This window comes from Canis lupus, chromosome 11, assembly GCF_011100685.1.
Source record: "Canis lupus familiaris isolate Mischka breed German Shepherd chromosome 11, alternate assembly UU_Cfam_GSD_1.0, whole genome shotgun sequence".
NCBI lineage: Eukaryota > Metazoa > Chordata > Mammalia > Carnivora > Canidae > Canis > Canis lupus.
In genome coordinates, this window is record NC_049232.1 from 40,378,063 (window position 1) to 40,394,903 (window position 16,841).

The 16,841-nt window shown below is 39.4% G+C and overlaps 1 protein-coding gene across 2 annotated transcripts in view; it reads left to right on the forward strand.

Moving 5' to 3' along the window:
* FOCAD (focadhesin) overlaps nucleotides 1-16,841 on the forward strand; it is a 313,675-nt gene that overhangs the window by 56,025 nt on the left and 240,809 nt on the right. For both annotated transcript variants that reach the window (XM_038552511.1, XM_038552512.1), the window contains exon 5: nucleotides 2,026-2,130. In XM_038552511.1, coding sequence (XP_038408439.1) covers nucleotides 2,026-2,130 — 105 coding nt within the window. The remainder of the gene's footprint in view (nucleotides 1-2,025; nucleotides 2,131-16,841) is intronic.

The window sequence follows — 16,841 nt, forward strand, 5'->3', positions numbered from 1 at the left end:
TAAGAAACAAAACAAATGAACAAAGACAAATAGAGATAAACTAAAAAACAGACTCTTAAAATACAGAGAACAAACTGATGGTTGCCAGAGGAAGGGGGGGGGGGTGAGAGGATGAGTGAGATAAAGGAGATTAAGAGTACACTTGTCTTGATGAGCGCTGTGATGTGTACAGAATTGTTGAATCATTATATTGTATACCTGAAACTAATATAACACTGTATTTTAATTATTCTTCAATAAAAAAAATCATAGGTCTGTTATCTGTCTTCTCTAAAATTCTAATCATATGAAAAGTAAATTATTAGATAAGGAAAGTTGAGTCACAAATGTGAGCCACATATATAATTCAAAATTTTTTCATAGTCACATTAATAGGTAAAAAGAAACAGGTGATGTTAATTTTAATTATATATATTATGTGCCCCATGTACTGAGAATATTATTTCCATGTACAGTCAGTATAAAAAATTATGCATGTAATTTTTTTGTAATTCTTTTTTGTTTCTTAAGTCTTCAAAATCCATCGTGTATTTTACATTTATAGCACATCTCCATTTGGATCAGCCACATTACATGTGCTCCGTGTGGCTGTTGGCTACTGTATTGGATGGATTGGGCAAATTTTATGTCAGTTGGAAGACTTTAAATGTCATAAAAGAGTAAATAACACCTCGCATAATTTTTCCAAATGATAGCAATTAATTAAGTCCTAGTCTAAAAATAAAGTTAACAATGATTTGTAACTTACTATATTTTGGATAGTAAATGACATAATACATGTTAAGCACTTTGGGGAGTACTTCGTTTACAATGGATGCTCCATAAATATGAACAACCAGGATTTAAAAAATAATTACTTTTTTTTTTTAATTTAACAGGTGGTATTTTTTTATTTCTAAGATTTCTTTTTCATTCCCAGGAAGAATCTGATTTTAAAACGGCAGGCTAGTTTGTGACAACATGGATGAAACTAGAAGACATTATGCTAAATAAAATAACCTAGACAGAGAAAAACAAATTCTGAACGGTAACATTTATATGTAGAATTAAAAAAAAAAGAAAATCCAAACTCATAGAAACAGTAGAATGGTAGTTGCCAGTGGCTGGGTGGGAGAAATGGGGAGAGTTTGGTAAGAGGGTACAAACTTCCAATTATAAGATGAGCAAGTTCTGAGGATCTAATGTACAGCATGGTGACTATAGCTAACAATACGATATTGTATACTTGAAATTGGTGACAGTAGATTTTTAGCATTCTCACTGAAAAAAAAATGTGTTGATGGATGTGTTAATTATAAAGTGGTTGCCATAATTAATGTATGCATATATCACATTATATACTTTAAACATACTACAATTGTATTTGTCAATTTTACCTCAATAAAGCAGGAAGAATTCCATGTCACAATTAAAAAAAAATTAACAATAATAAAAAAAGACAGGCTATTCACTTTGTTTCTTTTCTTTCTTTCTTCTTGTTCTTTTTTTTCTTTTTTTAATATATTATCCTCTTACCTCTTACAGAGAATAAAGAAAAAATTTAAGGTTTATTCCCCACTCCCATTAACTTTATTTTATTAGGGGTTATTTGTCTGAATGGTCCCCGGGCCCAGTTTTTTGAGTGGCTAATCAATTTCCTATGTCTGGTTATTTATTCATGGTCTACTTATATTTATAAATGAAGGACTTAATTATTCAGTATGGGCAACTCATGTGGTCACTGCCTGCAATTATGTGGGTGAATGTTTTTTTTTCCTGATTGATACCCCCCAAGTGTGTGTAGGGAGGTGATTGATAGGTTGGTGGTTTGATTCTTTGGCTCCCCTTCTCTTGTAAATGTGTTGGATGGGAGCTGTCTACCTTGAGGCCTCTTGGCTGTGCTGTGGAATGAGGTGGATGCATGTGGGTGGTTATTGTTCAGTGTGGGTGGCAAGTGTTCAATTATTTAAAGATGGTAGATTTGAGTGCCTGATTGGAATATCCACTTTGTATCTATAGCATTTAACATGTTATGTTTCTTTACAGGAATACACATGGATTGATAAAAGCCATTATGAAATTACTACAAATGCAAGCTGTTAAGGAAGGACAATGTGGGGAGAAGAATATTCGGAATTTATATACCATTCGGTATGTCATTTCTCCTTCCTTCAAAAAAATGTGTGTGTGTGTGTGTGTGTGTGTGTGTGTGTGAATTGTTAACTAAGTTATGAACAGATATGCTCATTGATTAAAAATTATTTAATTCAACAGTGATGGTGGGTCTTGACCTCTCAAGAAGTTAGTATTTCAAAGATGCAGAGGATTGAGATAGAGGTGAAACATGCCGATATCACCACTATAGGTTTCAGGGTTGCTTCCTTGGAATTAGAATCTGTTCCCCAAAAATCTTTCTGCTTTGGGATAGCTATAACCATCTTCCCAATATTATGAAAACTGAAGAGTTGATTGAGCAAATGTACTTAAAACAGGAGGGGTTTAGTCTAGGTAGGAGGGTAGGATAAAAAGTAACAGGAAACTAAGGGTTAATACCCAGGGCAAGGTTAGTAAGTGGGAGTGTTGATTTGCCTTTTCTTTGTCATCTATGTAATGTAACATGGTAGAATTATGTTAAAAAGAAAATACACAGGGCACCTATGTGGCTCAGGGGTTGAGCATCTGCCTTTGGCTCAGGTCGTGATCCTGGGGTCCTGGGATGGAGTCCTGCATTGGGCTCCCCGTAGGGAGCCTGCTTCTCCCTCTGCCTATGTCTCTGCCTCTCTCTCTGTGTTTCTCAAGAATAAATAAATAAAATCTTAAAAAAATTTTTTTTAAAGTGAATTACATTGGATTTTATTGAAGAGTTTGGACAAGGGAATGCATACTTACTTGTAAAGGTGACCCTAACCATTGCCTTGAAGGTCCCAGAAAGCCATTTCTTAAGAGAGGGGCTCTTACTTAGTGAGCAGAGTGCCCCAGAAGATGCCATGTAACTAGTGTATATTGTTTTAGGAACTGTTTAGCGATGCATCCAGAATGTGCCTGTTTCAGAAGAATACGAACATGGGATCATAAACAAGGGCACTGGTTCTAAGGGGAAATGGGTTACAGGGCTCTGGTGATCCGACAGTGAAAATAAATTGGGTACTAATGAACCATCATTGGCTTGAGCATGTAGCACCAATAGTTTTGAACACTTGACATCACAGCTATCAGAATCTATGAGAGAGTCTCCAAAATACCAGCTGGTGCTTATTACATGTTCTTAGAGTACTTTCCTTTTGTAATAAACAGACAGTGTCTTCTAATTTATAATGATCTGTTTTGAAATTTTAGTGCTATTTGTAATCTTTTTTATTTTTTTATTTTTATTTTTTTATTTTTTTTGTAATCTTTTTTTATTGAGTACGTTGAGAGTTTAAGCCAATTTTTTAACAAGGGCAGATTTTCATTTTATGTATTTTTTCTTAACATGTTTTTCTGAATATCTTCAAACGTACAGGAAATTTGGAATAATGAACAACGACTAATTCATTGTTAGCTTATTAGTTTAAGTTAACATTTTTAAATTGGGGAAGCAAAAGGAAAATTATATTTTTGAAAATACCCTGGAAACTTGGGGTGTGTAAACTTTTCCAAAATGATAAATATGCTTTTCTTTCCTTTTTTTTTCTTACACAGTGTGGTGCTCTATAACAAGGTTTTCATTTCAGATTTCTCTTCATCTATTACCTTAAGCAGAATTGAACCTAAGAAGATGATGAGCAGATCTTAATGTTTCTAGATGAGTCATATAAACATCTGCATTTTTGTTGTTGTTTTTAAAGAATTTCAAACTTTTAGGCCAGAATTCCAGGATAGAAAAAAATTCCAGGGATGCCTGGGTAGCTCATTTGGTTAAGCATCCAACTCTTAGTTTCGGCTCAGGTCACGATCTCAGGGTCTCAGGGTCGTGAGATCTAGCTCCGTGTTGGGCTCTGGGCTCAGCGTGAAGTTTGCTTGAGATTCTCTCCCCCGAACTTTGCCCTTCCCCCTGCTCTTGCTCATTCTCTCTCTCTCAAAGTAAATCTTTAGAAAAGGGAGTGAAAAGAAATCCATTTTGTTGTTTTTCGTTGGGAGTTAATTATTTTAAAATAGGAAGGCCATTAAAATTTTAAATTTTTATATAACAGTTTTATTGAGATATAATTCGCATGCCACAGGATTGAACCCATTCAAAGTATACAATTCAGTGGTTTTTAGGTTATTTACAGAATTACACAACCATTGCCATAATCATTTTAGAATGTTTTCACATTCCCCCAAATTCCTTACCCTTTAGCAGGCACTCCATATTTCCCTCCTCCCAGTGGGGTATTTTATTTTTTTATTTATTTTTATTAAAAAAAATTTTTTTTTATTGGAGTTCAATTTGCCAACATATAGCATCCAGTTGGGTATTTTTAATTCAATGATTTGCAACACTGGCCGCTTATTAGAACCCCCTGGGTGTGCTTTAAAACAAGCATAGGAAAAAAAAAACAAACCAAAAAAAAACAAGCATAGGAACAATTAAATACCCCAGATCAACTGAATCAATCTCTGCCGTAAGATGTAGGCATTTGTCTTTTTTAAAAGATCCAGCAATTCTGATTCCCAGTGAGTACGAGATGGTATGTCAGCCGTTCCACTGTGCATGCTAAGTGCCTGGGACCTTGCAGAACAAAAGATTCTCTTTCTTTGCTTTAGGTCTTGGGTGGGCTCGCTCCCAGGTACTGACGCTTCTTTCCACTGCTACACTATGGAGAGCGGAGATCCGTGGCGGCGTTAGTGGTACCAGGGAGCCTGTTAGGAGGGTGGGGTCTCGTCCTCCATCTCAGACTACCTGTATCAGCACCCCGCATTCCAGTTAGATTTTGCAGGTAATCTGTAGGCACCTTAAAAGTTAAAGAGGCTCTGGTTTAGATGGTGGTAAAAGGAAATGCTGTCAACAGAAGGGTTAGAATTGTTCTCCCTTTCACACTGATTGTCATTACTGTGTGTGAGTGCTAGACCATCAGTCACCTGTAATGTTTTACGTGGTGTCCTGCTTTATAATTCATTTCCTCCTCTAGTTGGTTCTTCCAACTGTGGTCTGGTTTTTTTAAAGGACAAGTAGGCGCAAGGTGTGGTAGGGAACCCAGTGCGAGGAGCTGAAATCCTACTGGTTATGTAAGTTGTGTCTTTAGAGTGGCAGCACATTAAGAGGTCCAGAATCAATCACCTGAGTTGGCATAATCCAGTAATGTTTATGGAGAGCCCTTATGTGAATGGCTGTTTGGCACTGTAAATCAGTAGAGTGTAATCGAGTGTATAAGAGCCTTAAGTTCCTCCAGGGGGGATTGTGGATGGCAGAAACAGAGGAGAGGTGAGCCTGAAGAGCAGATTCCCCTCAAGAGAGCTATGATTACCTGAGTCAAGCATGAAATTGTCATGCTGTTTTACAGCCTTCTTTGCCACATGTTGGTTCGGAATATCCTCCAGCTTTGGAGAGGCAACTGATGAGCTGTGTATGGGAGCGTAGAAGGGTTATGAGAAGCCCAGAACTCCACTGAGAGGTGTTCCCTGGTTATACTGTAAGATTAATTTAAAATTAAACGTAAAAAGTAGTAGGGGGTGCCTGAGTGACTTGGTTGGTTAATAAACATCTGCCTTCAGCTCAGGTCATGATTCCAGGGTCGAGGGATCGAACCCTGCATCAGGCTCCTTGCTGAGCCAGGAGTCTGCTTCTCCTCCCTCTGCCTGCAGCTCCCCCTGTTTGTGCTCTCTCTCTCTCTCTCTCTCTGTCAAATAAATAAATAAAATCTTAAAAAAAGATAAAATGGTAGTAGTATGACATAATTGGGAGCTTTCTGGGAATGAAACTCATCTGTGTTCTTTTTATAGTTTTAAGGACTCGGATAGCATACCATTTTGGAGTTGAAGCATTTTTCACTTCTTGTCCTAATAGCTGCTTAATTTGAATTCTAGTAAAACAGAATATGTGGTCATTTTAAATGAGTTGGTGCTGCCTTGCATATGTTACGCCGGTATGGGAGTGAAGAGAGGGAGGTGTGAGCAGCTTCCCTTGGTTCCTGTGAATTTTACGAAAGGAGCTCTAGAGTGGATATTTTCTTTGTTGAACCTAGAGCCCTTTGGTCCTCAAACTTTCTGTGCCTAAGAAGTACCTGGGGAGCTTGTTAATGGAACAGCTTTTCAAGCCCTTGCTGGACATTCTTATTCCATCGGTTTTATACTAGACTTAGGAATCAGCATGTTTACCCAGCTGTGCTGTGATCTGGATACAGGTCATTTGTGGTTCACAATTGAGAAATATCACTTGAGGTTGTGGGAGCTTAGAGGTACCACGTAGAAACTGCAAGGAATCCCTTAGGGGTTCACAAAGGAGCTTAATCCTGTCTTCCTTGCCTCTGTTCCCTGTTTGGGAGGCAAAAAGTCTGTTTCCTCCTGAGCACCAAGGCACTAAGTTCATCTTAACCACATCTAGCACGGACAATAGAGAGGCCAAGATCAGAACTAATAAGCATTTATTTCTAAAGGAAAAAGCTGTCCAGGGAGAGCCAGCCAAGTATACATGAGCTTGTAAGAGATTTAAACCCCCCTGCTCTATTTAAAGCAATAATCCTGTGGCCCCAGCAAGTGAGTGTTCTTCATTGTCAGATGTAGATGCTTGTTTGGAGCAGGAGAGGAAGAGAGCCCCCAGCCACCTTGTTAAGAAACCACACTGGTTTTCAGTGAATCCAGAGCTTGTCCCAGAGTTTTTGATATGTCTGTCTGGAACATGCCTGGAAACCTGCATTTTAACGAGATTTAGATGCACAGGTAGTGTACTGACTGTGCTTTGAGTTACATTAGACTAGAGTGTGTATGGCTAATAAAGTTCATATTACTAAGCTGGACCTTTCTTTTGTGACTTCAGATTAAATGGGCATGTTTATTTTATTTTATTTTTTTAAACACAGGTCAACTAGGACTTTATTTTTATTTTTTTAATTTTTATTTATTTATGATAGGCACACAGTGAGAGAGAAAGAGGCAGAGGCACAGGCAGAGGGAGAAGCAGCCTCCATGCACCGGGAGCCCGACGTGGGATTCGATCCTGGGTCTCCAGGATCGCACCCTGGGCCAAAGGCAGGCGCTAAACCGCTGTGCCACCCAGGGATCCCTAAATGGGCATGTTTAAATGTGGCTTCAGCTCCAATGATTTTTTAGGATGGGGTTAGCTGGAAGAATACCACAGCACATTTATACATAGCATATGCTACATATGAAATTGTCGGTCCATGAATCTTGAATCTGGTTGCATAGTAGAGCCTCCAAAGGGCTTTTAAATGTACAGGTGCCTGGGCTTTTCCTAGAAGGACTAGTGTTAGCTTCAGGCATCAGTGGTTTTTCAAAGCTTCCTAGATTAGATGGTTTTCAGTGTGCTGGTAGGGTGGCAAACTGCTGGCCAGTTGTTGAAATGAGGCAATACGGGTTCATTGTTGCTAGACCTTCTGATCTTTCGATGTTAATAACATTTTATATGAAATCTCCTGACCACCAAATGCCAGAAAACAATTCTGGTTTTTAAAAATACAGGGTAGGCAGATAAAACACATCTGTCCATAGGATACGATCCAAGGGCAACAGGTTTGTGATCCTGATTTTAGGCATTTAATAGTTTTCTTTTTTTTTTAATTTTTATTTATTTATGATAGTCACACACACACAGAGAGGCAGAGACATAGGCAGAGGGAGAAGCAGGCTCCATGCACCGGGAGCCCGATGTGGGACTCGATCCCAGGACTCCAGGATCGCGCCCTGGGCCAAAGGCAGGCACCAAACCACTGCACCACCCAGGGATCCCTTTAATAGTTTTCAAAATCTTAGAAGCTCTTTTCTTTCTTTCTTTTTTTTTTTTTAAGATTTTATTTATTTATTCATAGAGACACAAAGAGAGAGGCAGAGACACAGACAGAGGGAGAAGCAGGCTCCATTCAGGGAGCCCAACGTGGGACTCGATTCCAGGTCTCCAGGATCACACCCCGGGCTGCAGGCGGCGCTAAACCGCTGTGCCACCCGGGCTGCCCAGAACCTCTTTTCTACCAGTGAACAATTTTATAATAATTGTCTTTTTAAAAAAAGTTTATTTACTTTTAGTCGTTTTGACACCTACCATGGGGCTTGAACTCACGACTCTGAGATCAAGAGTCACTTGTTGGGGATCCCTGGGTGGCGCAGCGGTTTGGCGCCTGCCTTTGGCCCGGGGCATGATCCTGGAGACCCGGGATCGAATCCCACGTTGGGCTCCCGGTGCATGGAGCCTGCTTCTCCCTCTGCCTGTGTCTTTGCCTTTCTCTCTCTTTCTCTCTGTGACTATCATAAATAAATAAAAATTAAAAAAAAAAAAAGTCGCTTGTTTTACCAACTGAGCCAGGTAGGCACCTCCTGGCCCCCCACCTGTTAAAAACTGCTATGAATGTATCCTTTGGTTTAGGTTTATCTTTCCCCCACTTTGTTTGGTCTGGATTTTCTGTTGGTTAGCTTGAACTCCACTTTTCTGTGACACACTTATACTTAAGTTACTTAAACATTCTCGAATATTGACCCTAGTGTGGCAGAGAACGAATCTGGAGTGGTGTTTCAATTGCGAGGATGAATAATGAAACTAAGTTTTTACGATTCATAAATTATCGAAGCGCATTTTCTCAGTTGCTTTGTACTATGCCATGTTTCCCTTCCTGCCCCTGGAATTTTATCATGTGCTTCTGCCTTTCGTTTTTCCTCTGCATATTCATATTATGGCAATCTTTTCAAGATCTCTCTTCCCTTTGCTGAAGTGAAGAAGTAGCTGTGAATTCATGAGCAGTGACTGCTTGTTTCAGAATTCGTGCAGCATTCTGATGTGCCAGACAGTGGCTGACATGCACACAGAGCAAATGTTCAAAATCTTATTTGTGGAAGGTTTGGTCTGATCAACATCAAGCTGTACTTTCTGGAATGAGGGAATATTAAAGGCTTTTGGCAGATGGTGTGCTCCGAAATGGGTGATGAGGCCAAGGGTAATGGACGGTTATACCCCGAGTGGATTAGTTATGCGTACTCTGTGTATTCGTTCGTCTTTTTGGACAGTATTATGTACTTTATTTAGGTGGAGAGTTAATTTTCAGAACGTAAAGATGTGTGTCCCGGAGGCTAAAGTACTTGATGATTCATATTGATCTTTTTCACTTAGCTCTTGAGGCAAACATTCCTCCCTGAGGGCTATCACATAGGAAAATGAGAATCCTAAGAGAAGTACTGCAACAAAATGCATGAGGACCACTGTGTGGTTGTGGACATCAAAATGTAGCCCTGGTTTTAATTTTGATGCCTAACTTTTTCTCAGCATTAAACTCCTGCATTTTCTCTTCCATCCATTTTTAAAAAAAAAATTTTTTTTTTATTATTATTTATGATAGTCACAGAGAGAAAGAGAGAGGCAGAGACACAGGCAGAGGGAGAAGCAGGCTCCATGTACTGGGAGCCCAATGTGGGATTCGATCCTGGGTCTCCAGGATCGCGCCCTGGGCCAAAGGCAGGCGCTTAACCGCTGCGCCACCCAGGGATCTCTCTTCCATCCATTTTGAGGAGTGAGCTGGAGTCAACCACAGGAGGAGCCCAGAAAGAGTGTTGGCAGACCTAGGTGGAAGCACGGGCCTCCGTGCTGCCATGAGAGAGAGAGCTGGTACGCTGGAGTGCCGAACAGGAGGCCTAGGGGCTAGAGCTCAGTGTTCAGGGCATGGAGAGGCCGAGATGGAGGCCCAGGAGAGGGCCATGGCCTAGAATACCCAAGGTCGTGGCAGAGACATCGGGTTTTAGTGAAAGAGGAGTGGGGAGTTAAAGTCTGTCTTTTTAACTTATTATTTTAAAATAATGTCAAAATTCCAGAAAGATGCATGAATAGTACAAAAGACTCCCATATTCCATTTACCCTGATTCGTCAGTTTTTTTTTTTTTTTAAGATTTTATTTATTTACTCATGAGAGACAGAGAGAGAGAGAAAGAGAGAGAGAGAGAAAGAGAGAGAGAGAGAGAGAGAGGCAGAGACACAGGCAGAGGGAGAGGCAGGCTCCATGCAGGGAGCCTGATCCTGGGTCTCCAGGTCCACGCCCTGCACTGCTGAGCCACCTGGGGGGGCTCCCTCAACCAGTGTTTTTCTTTTTGTTTTTGTTTTTCAATATTGCCACATTTGCTTTATTGTTCTATCTCTCTGTAATTCTTAAAAAAATTATTGAGTAGATTGTGTATATTCAGCAGTGTGTATTTTCTAAGAACAAGGGTATTCTCATATAATCTGAGAACAGTTATTATATTGAGAATATTTAACATCGATATAGTAATCTATAATCCAACTTGCAGTTTTGTCATCTGTCTTAAAAATGTCCTTTTATACTTTTTTCCTTTGTATTTTTAGTGTGTAGGGTTTAATTTAGGATCACATGTTACCTTTAGTTGTCATGTCTTTTTAGTCTTTGAAAGTCTGTAATTGTTTCTCTTCTTCTTTTGTCTTTCATGATATTGACATTTTGGAATACTATAAAAGTAATGCCTTAGGATATCACACCTGGAGGCACTGATGTCCATTTTATCCCTCACTGGTAATTTTAATTAAACATTTTTTTTTTCTTTTTCAAGTAACCTCTACCCCGTCATGGGGCTGGAACTCACAGCCCTAGGATCACGAGTCACTTACTCCACTGACTGAGCCAGCTCTGTACCCCTCAGTGGTGATTTTAATTTTGGTTATCCAGTCAAGGTGATGTCTTGTTTCTTTACTCTAGGGTTAATCATTTTTCTCTTGTAACTAATAAGCAATCTATGGATAAGACTCTTGGAACCATGCAAATACCCTGCACCTCATTATGCCCCCAACCTCCCAACTAATTTTCACTGTGATTATTTCAAAATGGTGATTTCCCTAGTCTACCACTCCTTTCAGATTTGCTAGTGGTAATGGACAGGTGGAAATGATAAGAATCGCTGGAAATGCATTTAATCTATAGATTCTGAAGCCCTGCCTCTATAGATGCTGATTTAGAAAGCTTGGGTGTCACCCAGTGTGGGTATGTAGGATCTGTATATTTTTTAATAATCTCCAGGGATTTTGATGTGGAAATAGGTCTGAGAATCACTGGATGAATGGCTAACCATTCATAACCAAACAACATCATGGCATTTCATAATGGCATAAGCCTTATTTCATCCCACATCTGCACCTTTAAAAATGGGTGTAATTGAGGCCCCTGGGTGGCTCACTCAGTTGAGCGTCTGCCTTTAGCTCAAGTCATGATCTCCAGGTCCTGGGATCCAGCCTTGCATCAGGCTCCCTGCTCAATGGGGAGCCTGCTTCTGCCCCCTGCCCCCCTACCTCTGGGCTGCTCTTCCTGCTTGTGCTTTCTCGGAAATAAATAAATAAAAATCTTTAAAGACAGGGCATAATCAACCAGGTGTATTGAAGTAATATATGAGGTTCCTGATTTGAACTTGCTTCCTTTTTAAGGGAAATTCATTTCATTAGGATTCTATTGGTGTTATACTTCACATGATACACATGAATTTTTCTAAAATCAAGAAACGGTTAACTAAATCTAAGATAGTATGTGGCCAAGTTAAATTTGAGAAAAATTTTTTGAAGTTTTATTTATTTAATTAATCTCTACACCCTATATGGAGTTCGAACACAAGACCCTGAGTTTGAGAGTCACATGATCCACTGAAGTGGCCAGGTGCCCCTGAAATACTTTTTAGTGCATTTTTTTTGGAGATATAATTTGTATGCCATAAAACTCACCTTTTTAAACCCTACAGTTCAGTGTTGTTGTTGTTTTTTTTTAATATCCACAAAGTTGTCTAACCATTATTACTATCTAATCCCAGAACATTTTCATCACCCCCAAAAGAAAGCTCTTTACCCACTAAGAGTAACTCCCTAGTATCTCTTCTGTAGGCCCTGGAAAATACTACTTTTTCTATCTGTGGACTTGCCTCTTCTGGGCATTTTATATAATTGGAACCCTACAATATGTGGCCTTTTATGCTTGTCTTTTTCCACCTAGCATAATGTTTTCAAGGTTTGTCTATGTTGTAGCATCGTCAATATTTCATTCCCTTTTATGGCTAAGTAATATTCCATTGCATGGATGTACCACATTTTATTTATTCTGTAACTTTTTGTATGCCTACCAAGTCTAGTGAATTTTTAGGGTTTTTACCTTGTACGTTTATTTTGGAGGTAAGCTATTGCTTTTAAGTTCCTGGAAATAGACTTCTTAGTCTTTTTTTTTTTTTTTTAATTTTTATTTACTTATGATAGGCACACAGTGAGAGAGAGAGAGGCAGAGACACAGGCAGAGGGAGAAGCAGGCTCCATGCATCGGGAGCCCGACGTGGGATTCGATCCCGGGTCTCCAGGATCGCGCCCTGGGCCAAAGGCAGGCGCTAAACCGCTGCGCCACCCAGGGATCCCGACTTCTTAGTCTTTAATTAAGAGTAGTTATTGGGATCCCTGGGTGGCGCAGCGGTTTAGCGCCTGCCTTTGGCCCAGGGCGCGATCCTGGAGACCCGGGATCGAATCCCATATCAGGCTCCCGATGCATGGAGCCTGCTTCTCCCTCTGCCTGTGTCTCTGCCTCTCTCTCTCTCACTCTGTGACTATCATAAGTAAATAAATAAAAAAAAAAATTAAGAGTAGTTATTGTCATATGTAAGTGATGAATCACTGAATTCTACTCCTGAAACTAATATATGTTAACTAACTAGAATTAATTAATTAATTAATTTTAAAGATTTTGTTTATTTATTCATAAGAGACACAGAGAGGCAGAGACAGGCTGAGGGAGAAGCAGGCTCCCTGCGGGGACCTCAGTGCGGGACTTGTTCCAAGACCCTGGGATCAGGCCCTGAGCCAAAGGCAGACGCTCAACTACTGGGCCACCCAGGTGCTCCAACTAATTAGAGTTTAAATAAAAACTTGAAGCAGGGATCCCTGGGTGGCGCAGCGGTTTGGCGCCTGCCTTTGGCCCAGGGCGCGATCCTGGAGACCGGGGATCGAATCCCACATTGGGCTCCCGGTGCATGGAGCCTGCTTCTCCCTCTGCCTGTGTCTCTGCGCCTCTCTCTCCCTCTGTGACCATCATAAATAAATAAAAATTAAAAAACAAAAACAAAAAAAAACTTGAAGCATTTAGGGCAGCCCCGGTGGCGCAGCGGTTTAGCGCCGCCTGCAGCCCAGGGGCGTGATCCTGGAGTCCCATGTCGGGCTCTCTGCATGGTGCCTGCTTCTTTCTCTGCCTGTGTCTGCACCTCTCTCTCTCTTTCTCTCTCTGTCTCTATGAATAAATAAATAAAGTCTTTAAAAAAATTAAAAAAAAAAAAACAAAAAAACCCACGAAAACTTGAAGCATTTAAAAACTTCAGCAAGAGTAGTTACTGTTTTCCATTTTTATGCAAATTTTATTACATTTACTTCTTCTTAATGAGGTTACTTGGAATCCTGTAACATTTTAAAAACTTGACCATCTAAATTTCTCTTTTGGGGGTGGGGGTCAAAGTGAGCATTTTGCTTTTGGGGGACCTGATTATTTCAGTAATTGAATATATCATCTAAAGAGATCCATTGGGATGTAGATGTTTGGTTTTATTTAGCATAAAAGAAGCATGACACCATTATTAAATCATCTGTACTACACAGTCAAGCTGCCATAAGGGATTCGAACTAGTAGAATACATTAATATGTTTAATTTTGCTGAAGTTCCAAAAACTTCCATACTTGGGGAGCTACCACTTTGGGGCACATCATATACAACCTTTTTTTGGGTTGGGGGGAGGAGAGTGCTTACTCTATAGTCTTTTGGGAATTCTCTAAGTGGGAATTTAACAAGCCTGAATTATAGTAATAACCTTCGATATACTTTAATTTGCTGACATATACTGGTTTTTGGAGGGGGGCAGTGGTCCTTTTTTTGAGAATCTCATAAAAAGTTTTGGTCCTTCGTTAGAAATGTACACACACACACAGGCCTTCAAAATTTTGCGTATTAATAAAAAACAAAAAAGTTACAGTATCATTTCAGAGGGCTTGTGAATTCTTGCTTTAATGGATACATGGGCATCTTTATAGAAAAATCATGAAAAAGAATATGGGAAAGAAGAGATGATCAGCGTCTGATCTGACTCTGAGAAAGCCCAGCAGAGTTAATGATAAGAAAGAAGCCAGGGCAGTAACTAGGGGAAGCAGAGCCAATACTTTGCAGGGGCCATCTGGCTCTTTGCAGTTTGATTCTTTCTATTGAACTGCATGTTTTGCTTCTGTTTTCATTTCCTCTTTTCTCTCCTTTTTCCCACCCAGGGAAGTCTTTGTTCACAGTTTATGGTTCTAATCACCTGGGGTTTACACTTGGGATTTATAATCAGACCGAAAGAATAAGCTACACATATTGTACAGTCATCCAGTTAGCAATTGCCACTAGAAAGTGCTTTTAAGTCCTTCTAAAAGTAGCTGTTTAATCTAAAAATTGCTATGGTAATTTGATGATAAAAGCCTGTAAGTGCATAAAATGTCATTTTTGCCATATTAGCCTATTTATCCTGTGTCTAGTTTTTATTTTTTTTTTTTATTTTTTTTTTTTTGGTTGTGTCTAGTTTTTAAATTTAATTCAATTTTATTTTAATTTATATTTTTGCAATCATTGTAGCTTATTAATAGAAGTTTTGGAATGCTAAGTATGTGTTTATTTCCCCACAGCCATTACCTTCTACCTAAAATAAGTTTTAAACTTCTGACGTTGGCACACACCTTGTATTAAAACCCTGCCTCTCAAAATAGGAATCCTGCAAAAGGTGCCATATGTGGGCAGAATTATGTAATATGATGTACACTTTCAAAGAAATCTTACACTTTCCCTATCTACCTTATGGACCCAAAGAAAATAGTCAAATTTGTTAAAATGTCAAAATTAAAATACTTTTTGCTCCAAAAGTCTTCTTTTCCTGGGAGCTTATGTGGAAAGGAAAAATACATTTGCCTTAAAACACGACAGGATAATTCACAATTATTGCTTAATTTTTCTTTTTTATAGTAATATTCATTGTGGCACCTTAATTTTTTGTTATGCATTTTTTAAAATCCTAAAATCTGCAGCGCGTTTTTTTTTTTTTTTTTAATCCCTTTTTGGCTTCCAACCAGCACTTTCGAATCAAAATTCAGAGCAGGTAGAGAAATGCTTTTAAAATGCATATTTGATGTAGTAAGTGCTATGCTATGCTTCTGAAAGCGCTAGGGTCACAGCTGCATACATGAAAATGCATGGTGACTGTAGGCATTGTTTCCTCACACAGAAAAGGCAATCTGTGTCTATCGCTGAATTTATGATGTAAATCAAATCCTAGCTTTCCTGTATTCAGAGATGGAGCAGAAAGGTTGAGGTGACCTAAAGGTTACAAATAACTTTTGCTTTTTGCTTTGCCTACCGCAAGACTAATTTTTTTTTTACTTCCTCTTTTCCACGAAGATTGATGTATTTATACTTGGAAAGGTGAATCTAGTTACATACCTTATTCTGTCGTTGCCTCTGTGCTAGTCTAGTGGAACCGTGCATTTATCATTCACTCCTCTCCCCCATTCCATTCTGTAAGATGCGCATACTGCGCAGTGGTGTTGACAATATTATTAAAGGCTGGGGAGGACCCAAGCGTTAGATACCAGCTCTGCATGCCTCCTCTGTGCCCTGAACAATGTGGACTTTGAAACCAGGTACTAGAAGCACAGTGTTAAGTTGGTTTTTCACGATCCAGTGAAAGAGTTTAAAAAGGTGCTTTGGGGACAGCGTGTGTATGAGTTAACAATTTTTGTAGCTGTGCCCTGCCACTGGAAGGGAAACCTCACACGAGTAAGACAGATCCAGCTTCCAGGCAGCTTGTACCCTGGTTTAAGATACCAAACTGCCTGCTTGACAATCAGAATGGTGTACCCCATTAATGGAGCATTCTATGTGCTAGGTACTGTTAAATGCTTTACTTAAAATGGTATGGTGGTTGAAGCACTTATAAATCATGAAATGGGAAGGTGCCAAAGAATGTAGGACAAATTAGTTTATCTATGGCAGAAACAAAAACCACACAGTGAGGCATAGATAAGAGGCACCAGTGGCCAACAAAGGCTGACCAGGTCACCTGGTTTATATTGATTTTAATCTTTAGAAACAGTGCTATTCTCTTTTTAAAAATATTTTTATTTTTATTATTTTTTAAATTTAAATTCAATTTTTCAACATGTAGTATAACACCCAGTGCTCATCCTATCAAGTGCCCTCCTTCGTGCCCATCACCCAGTCACCCCATCCCCCATCCCTTCTTCCCTTCTGCAATCCTTTCTTTGTTTCCCAGAGTTAGGAGTCTCTCATGGTTTGTCTTTAAGAGGAAAGCAGAATCTATTGGATGTCTCAGGAGTTGGGAAATTGTGACTTAAAAAAATTGTGCTCATCCTGGACGCAGTACTTCTTCGTGAAATTAAAAAAAAAATACGGTAGGATTTCTCTCTTTGAGATTAAAAATAGGAGAGTCCTTTGTGAGGCTTAGATTTTATTATATGTTGGCCATAGAGCCATGTAAGCTTGGCGTACAATTACAGAGTTGAGAGCCTTCTGTGCTTTTTCTGCCTTCACAGGGTTTGGTCCCTACCTCTAGTCTGGAGGAGTATGAAGGATTAGGGCTCTAATGGGTGGCTGGAGTTGTATCCCTTTTGCACTGGAAGATACTTAGTCTGATGTCCTCATTTTACAAATGAAGAGACTTTGCCCAAGAGAGGTTAATGCTCTTGCCT